At 42.4% G+C, this 18510-nt stretch overlaps 2 protein-coding genes across 9 annotated transcripts in view; both read left to right on the forward strand.

Annotated features, from left to right (window-relative positions):
- Positions 1-17375, forward strand: part of LOC144806424 (uncharacterized) — a 65811-nt gene extending 48436 nt beyond the window's left edge. For all 8 annotated transcript variants that reach the window (XM_078672789.1, XM_078672790.1, XM_078672785.1 and 5 more), the window contains one exon: positions 1600-17375. In XM_078672789.1, the coding sequence (XP_078528915.1) occupies positions 2955-4844 (1890 nt within the window). In that variant the 5' untranslated portion in view covers positions 1600-2954 and the 3' untranslated portion in view covers positions 4845-17375. The remainder of the gene's footprint in view (positions 1-1599) is intronic.
- LOC144806430 (uncharacterized) overlaps positions 1-18510 on the forward strand; it is a 342683-nt gene that overhangs the window by 237315 nt on the left and 86858 nt on the right. The gene's annotated exons all lie outside the window — the stretch shown is intronic.

The raw sequence follows: 18510 nt of genomic DNA on the forward strand, positions 1-18510 counted from the left end.
GTGTCCAGCATAGGTGTATCACTTCTTGATCTTTTGTTTTATCATCTATTTTTTCTTTAACAACAACAGTATTGTCTTTACATTTTATTGTATCTTTAGAGGGGCAGTCGGTCTTGATGGGTTGAATTCCCACATTAGGAAAATTCCCTTTTACATTGTCAATTATCGTTTTTAAAATATCCGGAATGGTAGCAAGTTTGTTAATTAGCGGGGCACAACTACACTCTGCATACGTAGATATTGGCTGAGATTGTGCCCTTACTATTAGATTATTTTGCGTTGTTATCTTCTGCTCAATTCCGGCAACAGAGGATGCCATAGCCCTCAAGAGATCTATTTGGACCTCCATTTTGTTGGACTGATATGTTAAAGCTTCCAGATTTAATTGCGAGGTTTTGAAGAATAAATCCCAAATTGCTCCCGCGTTCCCACTTCCAGGTACCTGAGTACCTGGGCTATGGTGTTGCCCATTTATGAATGATAGGTCCTTATACTCCTCTTTTGTGGTCCTTGAAAATCATGTCCCTCGTCACAGCCGCCGCACCAGCAGCACCGCAGGCCAAGGCTCCTTTGACCCCTGCAGCGTCCGCCGCACAAGCAGCACCAGCAGTGCCTTAGCACTGCGGTGCCGGCAGTTGCCGTTCCTGCCCCCAAAACAGATCTGTCGAACTTAAAGCGCCCGTATAACAGGACGCGGGTGAAGTGGGAGAAACCTTCGGGAGCGGGAACTGGTCACAAAACAAACCCGGGCAGTCGTCCCAGGCTCCGCTCCTCTTGCTCGTTAACTCCTCCTTGGCTCGGCCCCTCGGCTCTACTCGATACGCTCTGCACTCAATGCCGAATCATAGGCCGACAACGACTGTGAACACCAACAGAGGGAAGAATTGTGGTTTTCCCCCAGTTAGTAAAGAAAACAGCATAAGTCTTGGCTGCTTCTGCTGCACCCCCAGAGTCTCATGCGTCTTTTCAGTCTAATTTTTCTGTCTGGAAAATAATTGTGTCCTGATTTTCTGCACCCAGTAATTCCAGGTGCAGAAAACCTAACAACTGATAATCAGGTGGAATAAAATGAACACATGAAAGTACGCCTTCATTTTATTGCCCTTGATTCATACTCTGGACCATAGTCGAGGGATAGGTCTAGGCATAGTCCTCGCAGCACATAATAGATTTGTTTGAGGCAGAGGCCAAAACTCAAAAGTCAGGACACCAGATACAAGTAGGCGGTAACTCAGGGCAGGGGAGAATGCCTGTTGTCCGTGGCGGAGTCCTTCCCGGCCCAGAAATTTGCATTACAAATTAATTAATAGTGTATATTATTTTAATATCAGTTTGGTGCCAGTCCATATGACTTTAATATCTGCCTTTGGGATTCTATGTTACAACTCCATAGGGTACATGTATCCTTTGTGAGCTTAATAAAATGCTGAAAATTCTACAAATCCTCACTCCTACATCCAAGTACTCTCAAGCTACCATTCTACACTCTGCTCTGTCTGAAAAACAGCTCAACATTTTAAAAATCCTTCATTGATTTGGCTTGTGAATTATTATTTTGGGAAATGTACATCTATTAACTATTTAATTTTAATACTATAGGTGATTGAAATTACGGACGAAGAAAGCAAGATTTAGCACTAAGCCACTAAATGTCAGTGCCATAAGAAGGAATATTTTGAAAAACTGAAGGACATCCAGCATTCTACGTTTAAATAATTTCCAAAAATCTAAGTGTGGCGAGGAAAGTACTCTACCTGTAAGTGAAGTCTCTAATTTTGCATTTCATTAACCCAGAGCAAAGCCATATCTGTGCACACAGCACCAGAAATAATGTAGAAAGACCACTTCAGCATCCTCATCTGAAATATTATCAGAAAGACAAATTGCCTCAGCATGACAGAATAACGTTCATCTAAAGCATCATGTAATTCTAGAGAGGAAGCACACACTGCATAAAAGAAAGTTACAACAAAAGGTTTCTTCTGGATACCATAAAAAAAAAGACGCTACAAGAAGACTCCGAAGCTGACACGTTAACAACCAAAAGATTGGAAAATCACCTTTGTTCAACAACCGTTTTTAACCAGTTACACAAGTTTGAGACTATCTGCCTCTGGATATAACACCTCGACCCACTCTGCTCACTCTGGCGAAAACCTTAAAAATTCACAACTTTATTGTTTTCATGACCATCTCAGATTGTTTCCTTTTTAATGTGTACTGTTCTGTAATTCTATGTAAATCGCCTCAACATTCTGTTGTGCAGGAGTGATATGTAAAACTGTTAAATATAAAAATGGATGAAATGAGCACCGTTGCGCTATAGCTAATGTAAATAAATCCTCGTCTTCAGAACTACACCTTACACCAAACATAGAAAGGGTATAATTAACTGATGTTCTGCGACTGGTGAGCCACAATAGTACTGTGCATGTTCTAATGTTCTCAGTTACTGCCATTACGTCAGTGCAAAAAGGTACTTCTCAGTTTAATCATTAAATGTCAGACTAACACCTTATCACTGCATTGCTAAGAACCTATACAAATAGATTTGAGAAAAACTTCAGTCACAAAATAAGTTGCTGCCGGAGAGGCTATAACCAAAAGACTTTTATCTGCTAGAAACATTTCAACAGGTTTTACAGGGCTGCTTCCAGACATATTTTGCTTAATTCAAATGTTAAGCAGATTACACACGATTTCTTTTAAAGATAAATACTGAACATTATCTAAACAAGCCAGACTCTAAAATCTAGTTCAATCTTACGGTGGCATATAAGCAAGAGAAAACTAAATGTAACTCTAGAAATACACCTTATAAAAACACAGGCTGTGAGAACAAATTCAGTGTTCAAACCCGCCTCAATCAAAGCAAAATAACCCAAGTTGGGGAAATAAGTTACCTGTACCAAAAAAAATTCAGCCATCAATTTCATCTCACTGAATTTGAGAGAATGGACACTGGGAAAAACCTCTCTCAGTGCTCAGTGTGCCAAAAAAGTTTCATCAGTAAATATTATCTCATTGAGCATATGAGAATCCACACTGGGGAAAAACCTTATCAGTGCTCTGAATGCCAAAAAAGGTTTTGTAACAAACAAAGTCTTTCTCGACATGTATTAACCCACTCTATAGAAAAACCATACCAGTGCTCTGAATGCCAGAAATGTTTCAGTTTAAAAAGTAGGCTCACACATCACATACGAATACACACTGGGGAAAAACCTTATCAGTGCTCTGAATGCCAAAAAAGGTTTAGTGACAAAGCGAGTCTATATCGACATGCATTAACCCACTCTTTGGAAAAACCTTACCAGTGTGCTGAATGCCAAAAAAGTTTCAGCCGTAAATCTTATCTCACTGAACATATGAGAATCCACTCTGGGGAAAAACCTTACCAGTGCCCTGAATGCCAGAAATGTCTCAGTGACCAAAACAGTCTCACTCGGCATATAAGAACCCACACTGGGGATAAACCTTATCAGTGCACGGATTGCCAGAAATGTTTCATTGAGAAAAGAAGTCTCACTCTTCATATAAGAACCCACACTGGGGAGAAACCTCTTCAGTGCTCTGAATGCCCAAAACATTTCAAACTTCAATCACTTCTAACTGCACATGTGAGATTCCACACTGGGGAAAAACCTTATCAGTGCTCTGAATGCCAGAAATGTTTCAGTTTAAAACGTACTCTCACACGGCATACGAAGATCCACGCTGGGGTAAAGATCCACGCTGGGGTAAAACGTTATCAGTGCTCTGAATGCCAGAAATGTTTCATTGACAAAAACAGTCTCACTCTTCATGTAAGAACCCACACTGGGGAGAAACCTTTTCAGTGCTCTGAATGCCAGAAATGTTTCATTCACAAAAACAGTCTCACTTTTCATGTAAGAACCCACACTGGGGAGAAACCTTTTCAGTGCTCTGAATGCCCAAAACATTTCAAACTTAAATCACTTCTAACTGCACATGTGAGATTCCACACTGGGGAAAAACCTTATCAGTGCTCTGAATGCCAGAAATGTTTCAGTTTAAAACATACTCTCACACGGCATACAAAGATCCACACTGGGGAAAAACCTTATCAGTGCTCTGAATGCCAGAAATGTTTCATTGACAAAAGAAGTCTTTCTCAACATGCAATAACCCACACTGGGGAAAAACCTTATCAGTGCTCTGAATGTCAGAAATGTTTCAGAGACAAACTCGGTCTCACTCAGCATATAAGAACCCACACTGGGGAAAAACCTTATCAGTGCTCTGAATGTCAGAAATGTTTCAGAGGCAAACTCAGTCTCACTCAGCATATAAGAACCCACACTGGGGAAAAACCTTATCAGTGCTCTGAATGTCAGAAATGTTTCAGAGACAAACTCAGTCTCACTCAGCATATAAGAACCCACACTGGGGAAAAACCTTATCAGTGCTCTGAATGTCAGAAATGTTTCATATACAAACTCAGTCTCACTCAGCATATAAGAACCCACACTGGGGAAAAACCTTATCAGTGCTCTGAATGCGACAAATGTTTCATTGAAAAAAGCCATCTCACTCAGCATATAAGAACCCACACTGGGGAAAAACCTTATCAGTGCTCTGAATGCCAAAAATGTTTCTGCCATAAAAACAGTCTCGATAATCACATAAGAACCCACACTGGGGAAAAACCTTATCGGTGCTCTGAATGCCACAAATGTTTCAGTGAAAAAATCCGTCTCACTCACCATATAAGAACCCACACTGGGGAAAAACCTTATAGGTGCTCTGAATGCCAGATATGTTTCAGTGTAAAAGGCAGACTCACTCAGCATATAACAACCCACACTGGGGAAAAACCTTAACAATGCTCCGAATGCCAAATATTTTTCAGCCTTAAATGTAATCTCACTAAACATATGGGAATCCACACTGGGGAAGAAAATTATCAGTGCTCTAAATGTCAGAAAAGATTCAGAGGAAGAGATAATTTCAAGCGCCATAAGAAAACACACCAAAATATTTTAGTGCTCTGAATGCCAGAAAAGCATCAATTTAAAACACAATCTCACTACATGAGCAGACGCACACAGGGAAAAAACATTACCAATGCTGTGAATACTAGAAATTCCTATTTGATAAGCACAGCCTCACTAACCATAAGCGATTCTCCATACTGATGAAAAACCTTATGAGTGTTCTGAATGCCAGAAAAGCTGCAGAGAAAAACGCTATCTCACCATGAGAAACTCCACACTGGAGATAATCTTTAGGCCAAAAAAGCTTGTATCTGAAAGACAGAATCTGAAAGAAACACGTTAGTGTTAGATTCCTTACCTTAGAATTACCCCCAGGTGTCAGACTGGATCCGGAAAGTTTTTCGTCAGCAGTACCCCTGCACGTCGGTAGGCCTCGTCTGCAGTTCCGTGTCCGTCGTCGGCGTCGTGATCGCCGGAATGATGTCGCTGGAGTACTTAGACGCCACCCTCGCGTATTGACGTCAGTTCTTCTTTTTTCCGCGCCAGCTAGCGCAGATCCGGGAAAAGCACGTACCTTTAGTCATTTTTTTACTAACATTTTGGACATTTTTGTCTATCTTTTTCGAGTCGAGTCGACTCCTGGTGCCAGTAGGCAGCCCTTCTGTCCCTAAAATTAATAATTATACAGTTTCCCTCGATAGACTTTTTCCGTGGCCCAATCCAATCCACGCGCCTTGCAAACAAAATTTCAGTAGATACCTTAGGGGGAAAAGGCCTGTTGTAATTAAGGCAATGGATACATTTGTTCTTAAGCTCCATATACTCCTCCCTTCTACCCTGGCTCAATGGTGGGACCCCCCGCAAGAACCACACATACGGTGTGGATACCAGGGGAAGATCTATAGGCGGTAACCCATTTGTTGATGGAACATGAGAAATATTATTGTTCGCTTGGCGTTGTTCAATTATAGCCCTGCTCCCATCTTCTATCAATGCCCTTCCACTCAACACAATGTGGTTAGTCACTGCAATATCATTAGATGAGATGAAGTAGGATTAGAACAGGGGCACTGATATCAGCTGCATTACTCGTAGGTAGAGGGGTAGAGGGAATTTCAGATTCATTAGTTTGCTTAGATAATCTCTTTTGTTTTTCTGTTATCCCTTTATCCCGGTTCCCACCCCGTGCCTGAGCCGAAGCAAGCGATAATTAGAGACTTGCAAGCCTGTTTTCTATCAAGTTAAGTCTGTCATAAATGGGGAGACATGTCTTTTTAAAAATGTGTTCAAGTTTGGTCCAAAAGTCCAATCCCAACTCAGCGGGAAACACAACACCAGGACTCAATATCGATGTGGGCTCTTCCGTGATGGGCTGGCATGTAGCAGGACTAGGCAGAGTTGGTGGTAGGCAGTATATGATGGTCTCAACATCGTGGCCATGAATTCCAACACTGGCACTAACACCCTCGCAATCCCAACCCAGCCCCTGATCACGGACACTAGGGAAGGACCCTCACTCACCCTCCCTGCCTACTCCAGCTTTCCCGCCCTAAAGGAGCCGCAGGTCGCTGATCTTCTCCTACAGATGAAGTCAGGATCTCCTCTATATCCATGTCCCCCGCACATCTTACACTCAATCCCAAAAGCGATAACTGGAGTTCTGACCTCCTTATTAAATAAGGCTATCAGCCTGGGCAAATTTCCTTCAATTTGGAAAAAAGCCTGCATCCGCCCGATTCTCAAGAAAGAAACGCTTAATCCCACAGAATCTAAACACTATCGGCCCATATCCTGCCTACCTCTACCAGCTAAAATCCTCGAGAAAGCTATGAATCTAGAATTAATGACTTTTTTAACGCATAACAACCTTCTAGATTCTACACAACATGGCTTTCGAGCGTGCCATTCAACTGAGTCAGCACTCATTATGGCAACGGAGGACATTAGGAAGACGATGGATGACGGTGGAAGAACGGCCCTTATACTACTCGACTTAACCACGGCGTTCGACACCGTCAACCATTCGGTTTTATTGAGTCGATTGGAAAAACTGGGCATTTCAGATGCCGCTTTGGCCCTACTAGCATCATTTCTAACTGGCAGAATCCAACAAGTACATTGGGATGGACTCATCTGAGGAATTTACTCTCCCTGGAGGTGTCCCGCAAGGGTCGGCATTATCACCAACTCTATTTAATCTGTATGTAACACCTTTGGCCGACCTAATAAAATCCCATGGTTTAAAATTAGTGTCTTACGCCGACGACACGCAAATTATTGTGTCTGTCTCTGAATCTATTGAAGCTACTGCAGGGCGTTTCAGAGACTGCCTTCTCGACGTGAAAAATTGGATGAGTCAAAATGTTCTCAAACTAAATACAGAGAAGACCGAAGTTATAGAATTCGGTCAGAAGCCTTTGATCTGGAGTCACTTATGGTGGCCCCCGGAAGCTGGCTCTTGCCCGACTCCAGCTGAGAAGGTCAGAAACCTCGGGTTTCTGCTGGACAAAAACCTCTCCTGCACGTCACAAGTTAATCAAGTCACCTCAGCATGCTTCCATGGTCTTTGGTCTCCGGAGGAAAGGTTGCTTCACATTAACCTTCTAGAGTTGCGGGCAATACGTCTAGCTCTCAAGGCCTTCCTCCCTTCCCTTCGCGGTCGGTTCAGGTCCTGACGGACAACACGACCGCGATGTGGTACATCAATAAGCAGGGAGGAGTGGGGTCGCAGTGTCTCTGCAGAGAGGCTCTGCGTCTCTGGTCCTGGGTTAAGAACCATTAGATTTGTCTGATGGCAAATCACCTGGCCGGAGTACTGAACGTGCGTGCAGACAGTCTCAGTCGGCAGTTCTCGACCGACCACGAGTGGAGGCTTCATCCAGAGGTAGTTTGTTACATTTTTCAGATGTGGGGGACTCCGCAGGTGGACCTGTTCGCTACTCTCGAGAATGCTCACTGCCCATCATTCTGCAGTCTCCAGTTTCTGATACAGGGAGCCTTGGGGGACGCGTTTCAGTTGAGTTGGGACTCAAAACTACTTTACGCGTTTCCTCCCATACCCTTGATTCCTCGGGTTCTGAGGAAGATTCGCCAAGACCGGGCCCAAGTCATATTGGTCGCCCCGGATTGGCCAAGAAGGGTGTGGTACACAAATCTTCTCCGCCTCTCCTCTTGCTCGCCGCTCCGTCTCCCTCTCAGGGCAGATCTACTCTCTCAGATGAAGGGGCAGGTTCTACACCCCCACCTCCAGACCTTACACCTTCATGCCTGGAGATTGAATGGGGCAACCTAAATTCCTTTTCTCTCCCACCTAATGTGGTGGATGTCATCTTATCAGCCAGGCGTGACTCCACCAAGTCTATCTACTCTTATAGGTGGTCCAAATTTGTTTCCTGGTGTGGAGAGAGATCTATTGACCCCTTGAGGGCTTGTTTTGTCCAACATACTTCAGTTTGCTCTTTATTTGGCCCAGCAGGGCTTTGCTGTTTCAACTGTAAAAGTTTATTTATCGGCCTTGTCGGCATTCCTTTGTTTGCCGGACCAGCCGTCTTTATTTAAATCACCTATTGTGTTACGTTTTATAAAAGTTCTGACTAACAAATTCCCTCCTACTCCATTTATTGTGCCTCAATGGGACTTGAATCTTGTTTTGACCTATTTGATGGGTTCACCTTTTGAACCATTACACAGGTGTCCCATGAGGCTTCTGTCTTTTAAGACTGTTTTTTTTTGTAGCAATCACCTCGGCAAGGAGGGTAAGTGAGTTTCAAGCTCTTAGTTCTAGGCCCCCATTCTTGACTATTCACGCTGAACGAATGGTACTCAGGACCAGGGCTGCTTTTCTGCCTAAGGTGGTAACTCCCTTCCATCTAGGACAGTCCATTACCCTTCCTACCTTCTATCCTCCCCCTCACCCTTCCAAGGAGGAGGAGAGACTACACCGTCTGGACCCTAAGAGGGCGGTGAGCTTTTATCTCGATAGGACTAAAGACTATCGTGTGGATGACCAGCTCTTTGTTGGTTTTGCTGGCTGCAAGAAAGGAAGGGCACGCTATCAAGATGGATTATCCTGTGCATTAAGATATGCTACGCTCTTGCTGGTAAGGAACCTCCAGAAGGCATAAGAGCTCACTCTACTAGAGCAAAGTCATCAACATCTGCTTTGTCTAGAGGTGTACCTGTTGAGGACATTAGTTGGGCGGCAACTTGGACCTCCCTCCACACTTTTACGAAGCATTACTGCTTGGATGCTGAGGTGAGGAGGGACGGCCACTTTGCTCGCTCTGTCCTGCAGGATTTTCTGGTATAAGAGAGTGGACCCCCTCCTCCGGGAGTGGGGACTGGTGTGGGACTCTATTCACAAGGTGAGGAATCCACTGGCAGATGTATCTATCAGAAGAACAAGTTACTTACCTTCGGTAACGCTTTTTCTGGTAGATACAGTTTCTGCCTGTGGATTCCTCACTGACCCACCCGCCTCCCCGTTGTCCACTCTTCTATACCTGAGTTACTGTAATGTAAATATTTTTTATTGTCAAAGGAAATGTTTTATTTCAATTGCTTTCCTGCATTGGTTTCACACTGTTTGTGTTATCTTGACATTTGTGTACTGTGTATTCTGTGTATATATCTACTGTCATCGCTCCGCCCGTGTGCCTCGAAAGCACGGAAAAAGGGCGGAACTGATGTCATCACGCCGGCGTGGGCCTATTATGGTGTCGGTGACGTCAGCGGAGTCACGCGCGATGCCGTGCCTCTGTGACGTCGTCCACGTCGGCGCGAAGCTACAAAAAGAATTTCCGGATGTTGCTGACGCAAGGGGATATTCACAAGGTGAGGAATCCACAGGCAGATACTGTATCTACCAGAAAAAGTGTTACCGAAGGTAAGTAACTTGTTCTTTGAGTAGTTTCCGGAATCTCATGAGGTCTGTGCACGCTCTAGCTTCCAGAGTTAAGGAGTTCCATAATTTTGGGCCTAGGGTGGCGAATCTTGACCCTCCAGCGCGTTTTAGCCTGAAGGGGGGTATGGCCAGAAGGTGCAGATGGGCAGATGGCAGGTTGCGAGTGGGAATGTATCTGTTGATCAAATTATCGATGAATTTAGGATTTTTATTATTCAAGGATTTGAAAATGATACATCCCACTTTGAAGGCGCATCTCTGGGTTATAGGGAGCCAGTGTAGCTTCTTTAGCAGTGGGGTGGTGTGTTGGCTCCTATTTGCTTGAAGGACCAGCCTGGCCGCCTGATTTTGAACCATTTGAAGGCGGTTGATGAGGTAGGTCGGGATGTCGAAATAAAGGGAGTTGGCGTAGTCGATGTGGGATATTACCATCGCAAGGACTGCCTGAATCTATGCTTCCTGGCTAAGGAATCTACTATTTTTTCTTATTTTTCTTAGCTGGAAACAGCAAGTAGAGACCACAGCTCCAATTTGTTTGTTCATGGTAAGATCGCTGTTGATTATTACCCCCAGGGTTTTAGCAGAGGTAGAGGGGGTGGGGGATTGTCCCTGATCTTTAGGCCAAAAAAGGGGGCTCTAGGGGTTCGTTAGGCCACCTGTGAGGATGACTTCCGTTTTGTCCGGATTCAAGCTTAAGGTGATTGCTGTTCATCCAGTCACGGATGAACAGCATTGTTGTTTGGAATTCGTGGACAGTAGTGGGGGAGTTATTGATTGGGAAGATTAACTGAAAATCATCCGCGTAGTTAAAGGTTTGAATTTTTCCTTCCTTAAGTGCATGGATGAGTGGGAGAAGGTATAGATTGAATAAGTGGGGTGATAGGGAGGAGCCCTGGGGGACATTGCATGTATTTTTAATCTTGGAGGTTGTGAAGTTTCCCAGACGGACCGCTTGGTAGCGGTTGTATAGGAAGGAGCTTATCCATTTGAGGGCTAGTCCTTGGATTCCAGCCCATGACCCGATCGACCAAGGTGTTGTGGTCGACCGTGTCAAACGCGGCGGAGAGATCCAGAAGCACAAGTGCTTGGGGAGATCCTCCATCCGCTTTTGGTCGTAATTGGTCCAAGACTGATAATATAACTGCTTCTGTAGAGTGTGCAGGGCGGAACCCTGCTTGGTGAGTGTCCAGGTAGTCTGACTCCTCCAAAAAGGCCGACAAGTTTTTGGCTACATGAGCTTCAAGTAGTTTGGCCATGTAAGGGATCAAAGAGATGGGACGGTAATTTGTGAGAGACCCGGGGTCTGCTCCTGGTTTTTTCAGGAGAGGGATGACTGACGCCTCTTCTAAAGTGTTGGGAACATAGTCTTGAGATAGTGAGAGGTTTAATAAGGCCATGGGTGGATCTGGGCAAGCCGTAAAGGCTTCCTTTAGGATCCTCGGGGGGCAGCACTCTTCAGTGGAGCCAGATTTGACCTTCATCATAAGGTCCCTGAAAGCTTCTTGGTCAAAATCAAAGATTTCCACCGGTAAAGAAAACAGAGGCTCCATCAGTGGAAACATGACGATTAGCCCAACTTTAAGCATAGCACTCAACTCCAAAGTGGTGGATTTCCCTGCCTGCAAAGTACGTAATTTCTGAATATTCATTGCGAGCAAGCCCATGAACACCCCTATATGACAGGTGGCTTTATTTAAAATAATAACTGGTTCTTTAATATAGCACTTGATATCAAAGTTTTCCTTTTTTAAGATGGTGATGCTAATGTTAACCAACTTAAAAGTATTCAGTATATCAACCTCGTAAGGATGAAAATCTAAATTGACCTATTCAGCATTTAAACACATGACCTGCAGGTGACACAGATTCATTTTCATGGCTTTAAAGTCCACTTTCCCTCATGTGCTAATTAAACCTACTCCCAGACTGGCCTGTTAAACGTGAAGTGTAACACAAATAGAGGGGCGGACCTGTTCACACTTTACTCTTCTAATAAACAGGCAGAATCAAAGCTTGTGCCTCGCCTATGCTGTCTATATACGTTACTAGGCGTCTGTTCAGGAACTGAAGTGAGGAGTGAATGTTACGACAAATTGTCACTTTGCTCAGGGCAGCAAAATCTTACTGTCACTCCCAGTTCTTGTCAAAACGTTTTTGCACAAAGTATCGGAGAGAAGCTGACTGGGAAAATAAATGTGCACAGTTCACCAGGATTCCGGTCCATTTTGCCTCCAAAAAGGCCTGGATGGCCAGTAAGGAACGTCCGGCGAGTTAGCGGTAAAGAAAGGTCGTCTGGGGTTTACAAATGTGATTCAGCACCACCATCTGCTGGTCGTTTGTTTTTCCTCCGGTTCCTACTTCAAAATGCATCAGAGAGCTTTTTAACTGTCTGTCTATTGAGAAATGTGTTGATTCTTACGGGCACAAAGGCTAGGCTACGGAGCTATTCTCATACTAATCCTGTCCAATTAAAAGGTCTCGTCAGATAAGTGTTACTCAAAATAACGCGAATAGAGTGAGGACTCCATGAGACTCCCACAGATAGCGTAACTGCTTGACATTAAACCATCCTCCTCTGACTAAAAAAGAATCGAGCATTGGTAAAAATAATAAATCGGTCCTTGGAAAGCTGGTGCGATATTTATTTATTTTATATTTTGAAAGCATATTCCACTGAATAAAAAAGAAGAAAAGAAAACGCAGTGCCTGCTAAAGTGTCAGCCTTATGTTTGCAATAATAAAAAAATTTAAAACAAGCTCTTGGCATTGCGGAGGGGGGAGGAGAAATGTGAGACGCGGCCTGGCGGCCGTGAAAGTGAAAATACCGCTGGCCGGCCGTGGGCAGTGAATAATTGGGGGAGGAGAAATGCCTGAGGCCGAGCGCACGCTGGGGGAAGCTTCAGATGTCTTTGATGTGGACGCGCTTTCTGCTTGACTACTCCACAGGCACTGTACGAAATCCACCGATGGTTTAGCCCTGGTTTAGCCCCTATATCTCTCGCCAGCAATGCGCAAGCGCATTGGCAGGCGAGACCTAAAAAGGAGTTGTTATATACTAAACCTCCAGAAACGTTTTATTAACTAGTTATAAAGTCTTCTTTTTTTTAATAGAAATTATTTCACATTGTTACTGGATCTGCATTGCTAAACACTTATAAGGTCCCAAAGGCGAGACCTATTGGCTATGCCAATGCTTGTTATTGATTGAGTACAATGAGCAGCAGCACTTTTGATTAGGTCCTGAAGAAAGCCGCAAACACTTCTTTGAAGGGTTAATAGGCTGAAACATGTTGACCTCCTATTAACACTAACAGTGCATATATTTTTCTACCACAGTGCCCTGTTTTTAATCGTGGCCCAAGGGAGTACAAATAATGGAAACCATATACCCTTTACCAAGTTTTAACTTTCATTCTGCTGCCTCCACTACCCTGAGCTCATTATTGTGGTATTTAGTATACCTTTCTCTATAACAAAACATGCCTGAACTCCTCCCTCTCAGTGAGGGGGTTGTACCCCGTACCGTGACTAGGTATAACTGAGCGAGGAGCTTCCGAATGAGGAAGCATGCCAACTATGGTGGGTGAGGGAAATCTTCCTTTTAAAGGGATATTTCATTTTAGCTAGGTCTTAATTTGCAACAGTAATCCTCAGAGACCCAAGGGTTTCTTGATTGTGGTAGAAATACATTTTTACCCCTTCATTGTACGTTTAAGCACATACCATTGCTTGAAATGTTGTGATCAATGTAGGAAAAATACTCTGTGCACTGAGAAAATTTGTTAAAATAACGGAAAGTTGATAATCGCAGTTAATACCTTCTCATACCTGGATTTATCTAGAAGAGAAGTCTGTTAATTCTAGCAGATTTTTGATACCACAAGGTATAAGAAATTATCTGAAATTATTTAACAAATGTTTGCAAGTATTATTTCTAAAGATAAAGGAAGGACTATATTTGTCTTTTTAAAATGAACCCCAGTGCGTATGACTACAATAACCACCGCTCTCAAATCAAAATTGTGCTTGGTTTAGTGAGAAAGCTAAGTGATCCAGGAGAAACTAGGACTGCGCGTCAGTATTTTTCATAGGAAGCTTTAAGTTAGAGTGAAAACATTTTTTAGAATGCCCCAAAAATTGTGATAAAGATATTTCAATATGTTTGACAAAAAAATAGGTACATTTCATGACAATATTGAAATGGGCAATAAAATAACACAAACAAATATTTACACCACATGACAAAAATATTAGAGACTAAATTTCAGCAATATAGGAAATACTGAGGTTCACGTATTAATAATCCATTTGGTAAAAGTGGTTGTTTGTGGAGTCAGCACACTACTGTGTCTGTGATTGCTATTGAATAAAGGCATTTTTAATGCACCCCATTTTACTTTCAGATTCACAAATGTCCCCTTGGGTTACTACCTCCTGTTACTCTTTTTCAGCCCACACACGGTTTCAAAGCTTAATATAACATATTCAGAAAGGACACTATTAACATTCCCCTTCCAAATTATGGATTGTTAAATGGGCTTAGTACATTTCAAAAAGGGGTTTAGCATTTGCAAACTTTGTGAATTACTGAACCAGTGGATTTTTGAACAATAAAACCCTTGGTACACGAGGCAATTCTTCTCAATTCCCTCCAAATTAAGTTTGCTGATAATGTTAGTTGAATGATAACCTGTGCACCTACCTATTTAGTGATAGTGTTGCTTCAGATCAAATAATAATCATCACACAAAACTCTTACACAATATTTAAAGACAGAATTTCTGACATCCAGCTTTAATGTTTTGTTAAGTATATTTGCAAATGTTGTTACTTAAACAGGAAAGCATGTAAAGTGGTCTCTGGACATAAATTGGATGTAATCATAATCTTTAGATACATTTTCTGAGTTTTAGGACCAAAGTGTGTCTTCTGGGTTTACTCTAAACCACTATAATAAACATATTCAATGCTTTGAGATTTGATCAGTTTGTACTGGTTTCTATTGCCGACAATAATCTAGATTTAGACCAAGGATCAATTCTATCCATGGCTTTTAAAATCTATTTATCATTGATCTCTTTTAGTGTTATCGCAAATAAAACTGTAATAGAACTGATCTGAGAGAAGGGCTTTCAAGTATTATGCCTAGTCAATTTATTGAACAAACTATGGAGTTAAAATCTGAATAGATTAGATCCACAAGCATTGCCTGACCACTGCATTTTACATCAATAGATTACTAATCAGCACATTTTCTCTAAGTACAATTCACTCATCTTCAGTTTTTCGTGGAGCTCGTGCTGGGTCTGTTTGAGCTCTTTTAAAATGACATTTAAATGTCCAAAAGTTCATGAACTCTAGTTTCAAGCCTGGTCAAACCTTAATGAATGATATACCTAAAGACGCCCTTCTGTGCCTACATTTTATTGTGCACCATGATTCAGAAATGGCATGTTTTTCCTTTCGGAGGTAAAATTCTAAACATATTTATTGTTGTTGCCATCTGAAACATTATCACTAATTGGGAAGATAACAACAAGTGGTCCTGTGATGGTTGCTGGAATGGGAACTGTTTAATCAAAAGGTGGATTGAATTCAAGTTTAGGTGACAATTTTACAAAAGTGTATGGATTTTGTATATATTTAAAATTGCTGATCTCCAAAAAGGCCTAAATCAATTAATTGAATTGAAATTCAAGTTTATCATTGTAATCCTATTGTTGGAAAAGATGTGCTTTTGAACCCCATGAGGCGGTTTCTTTCCAGAAAGCATTCAGGTTGTAATCATGAGTCAAAAAATGCTGAGGAGGTTAAAATATTCAAATTGAATTCTAATTACACAATAATTAATTTTGTTTTTCTATATGTAAAAGCATTACATTAATGACATTTCTGTATCCTACCACCTTTCTTTCCTGTTCTTTAGGAACGTTTCTATAGTTGAACTTTAAAGATTGCCCGAAATTAGGAATTGTGCTCTACATAACTTTGCAGTGTTACAGTATGTTGATTTTTATGTACAATTTTTGTCTCTTATGTGTATGGCAACTGATGTTCTGTTTTGCTTTAATAATCAGATTATGTTTATTAGGTTTTACTATTCAATAAAATGTTTCAAACACAACAAATGGTAGTTGATATGTATTTACAACTGTAGCATTTTTATTGTATGGGCACTTTCAAAGGGGCCAAAAAGATAGTCTGCGGGATAACGGAGGACGACATTGGCATCAGCAGGGAGAGGTTTGGGCAGGTGATTGAGGGTATATGTAAGATTGGAAGTAGGGGGAACAAAGCATGTACATTGTGTGGACTGTGACGACTCCTGCAGGTATTGTGAGGGATACCATGCTACCCCGAAAATGAATCCCCTAATGATTATTATCAACAAGCTTTATTCGGTTTTATAAAAGAAAAACATCTTCCAAGTTACAGATTGACAAATATATTTATGTCCAAGTTAATCAGAACACAAGATAAAAATTCATGAATCACAGTACAGAAGTTAATCGCAGCTTGACCTGAACAGCGACCCGTAAAAAGTTAAGCGTATGCAAAACAGTGTCATTAGAGAGGAGTTGTAAAAAGATAAGAGGTGGCTTCACCCTCCTAAAACCCGCTTTTTTGAGAATGGGAATAATAAATATCTTTCTAGGGACAGCAGAAAAACTACAAAACATTAAAAAAGTGCATCATGTCCTGAGGAGACTCACCGTTGCAGCCACAGGGCATGAGGCACAGGCCTCTGTGGGAGCCACGAGGGTGTGCCAAGAGGTAATGGAAGAGGTGGAGCCGAAACCGGGTCAATAGAAAACGATCATGGATGCTTTTAAGCCCTAGAAGATAAGGTTCGGTGGTTGGTGCAGTTTTTAACACAATTTATTTACGCACACTAGGCTTCCACAGCTCATTTCCTCTCTATCACAGCGGCTTATTCTTAGAAAACACTCTTTGACCAGAGAAAGGTCCCTCTTACATATGCGCTCAGGGTTAGCAAATAGTTCCTACCTACCCTGGAGAGGCCAACACTTATATACTGGAGCCATCGGATGCGTGAGACACGGTCAAGTGAAAGGCATTCCTGTAAGATGTCTTTGCTAAGTGTATTTTCTTAATTAGCCCAAATATTAAGCCACAAAGCCAGGGGACGGAAAACCAGTAAATCTGAGAGGAACGGGGTGCTTTGTGGGACAGAAAGGGCCCATCGCAGGAAAGAGTTTTCAGCACTTTGCATTGCCCCTACCCCAATGTGGCCCCATATCTCACTCCCATAACTAACCTTTGAGATATATTTGTCTTCATATGTCTTCAAAGGAGCCTCTATTGGCTTCCCTCCCACTCTGCTGGCAAAGTTAAAAACAGCTGCAAAAGCTTTCACTAGATCCCCTTTCTTCCAAGTAAGCAAAGGGCACCAACTGAGGGAATCGTCAAACACAACTCCCAAATAGGAGAAAACATTTGTCTTCGGCATTGATGAAAGTCCAAATTTAAAAGTGAACTGCTTAGCTTTACAAGGTCCCACCTGCACAATGCACGACTTGGAATGATTAAACAAAAGGTCCAAGTCCTTCATAAAAAGGGCAAAAGAATTCAGAAGAAGTTGTAGGCACCTAGCTGTCCTAGCCCAAGGACTGCGTCTGCGTAATGGAGGACTGGCAGGCTACGCTTGCCTACATGGGAACAATCAGCATTTGTGGCCAAAAGGGTCTTCTCTAAGGAATTAATATATAGGTTAAAAAGAAAGGGTGCTAAAATGCACCCTGACACACCCCTCTCTTGATGTCAAGCTCTCTGGACACTTTCAGGTCCTTTGAATAGCGGGCAACCACGGTTGAATCACGGTGAAGATCCCGCAGAAACAAAATGATGTTACTGTCAATGCCACTGGAGGACATCAACTGCCACAGCTTGGACCTATTGACCCAGTGGAATGCTGAGGACAGGTCCATGAAGGCTAGGTATATGGGGCTGGAACGAGCCACAGTGTATTTGTTCAGAACCATGTACAGGTTTAAACACTTCCACAGTGTAACGACCTGGGCGAAAGCCGTATTGGATATCGGATAAAAAGTTGTTTTCATCAACCCAAGATACAATTATGTCAAGTATCATGCGGCCCACCACCTTCACCACAGAGTCCAGAAGAGAAAAAAACGGTCTTTGCAGCATTCATAGACGTTTCCACAGCGTTATTGCCTTACATTCCTCGACCTGGCAGCAAGAACTTTTAGGAGAGGACGGTGGCCTCTCAGCCGTAATTCATACTAATAATGGATTGAAACAGGGATGTCTGTAGGAGTCGACCATCTGTCATGTTTACTTTATGTAGATGATATTGTTATCTTGGATTTAACGGCTCAGGGTCCCAATTCCCTCCTGTTTTCTCTCTGTCAGTTTGCTGTTTCCCACTTTTCGAAAGTTTATATTTCCAAGAGTAAAGGTTTGATTTTAAGGGAAATAAGTTTCGTAAACATTGCAGCTGTGATTGGTACCCTGGTAAAGAGTAGCTGGAAGCCTTCCCCCTACTTGGACGAAATATCGTCTGATACCCAGAATGAAAGTGAGCACATATTAAACAACTCCTCGTTGCGTAGGTGGGTTAGAGGCTTATTACAATGTCCATAGGTACTTTCTACATTTATCACCTGT

Source organism: Lissotriton helveticus (genome assembly GCF_964261635.1).
Source record: "Lissotriton helveticus chromosome 1_1 unlocalized genomic scaffold, aLisHel1.1 SUPER_1_unloc_7, whole genome shotgun sequence".
NCBI classification, from domain to species: domain Eukaryota; kingdom Metazoa; phylum Chordata; class Amphibia; order Caudata; family Salamandridae; genus Lissotriton; species Lissotriton helveticus.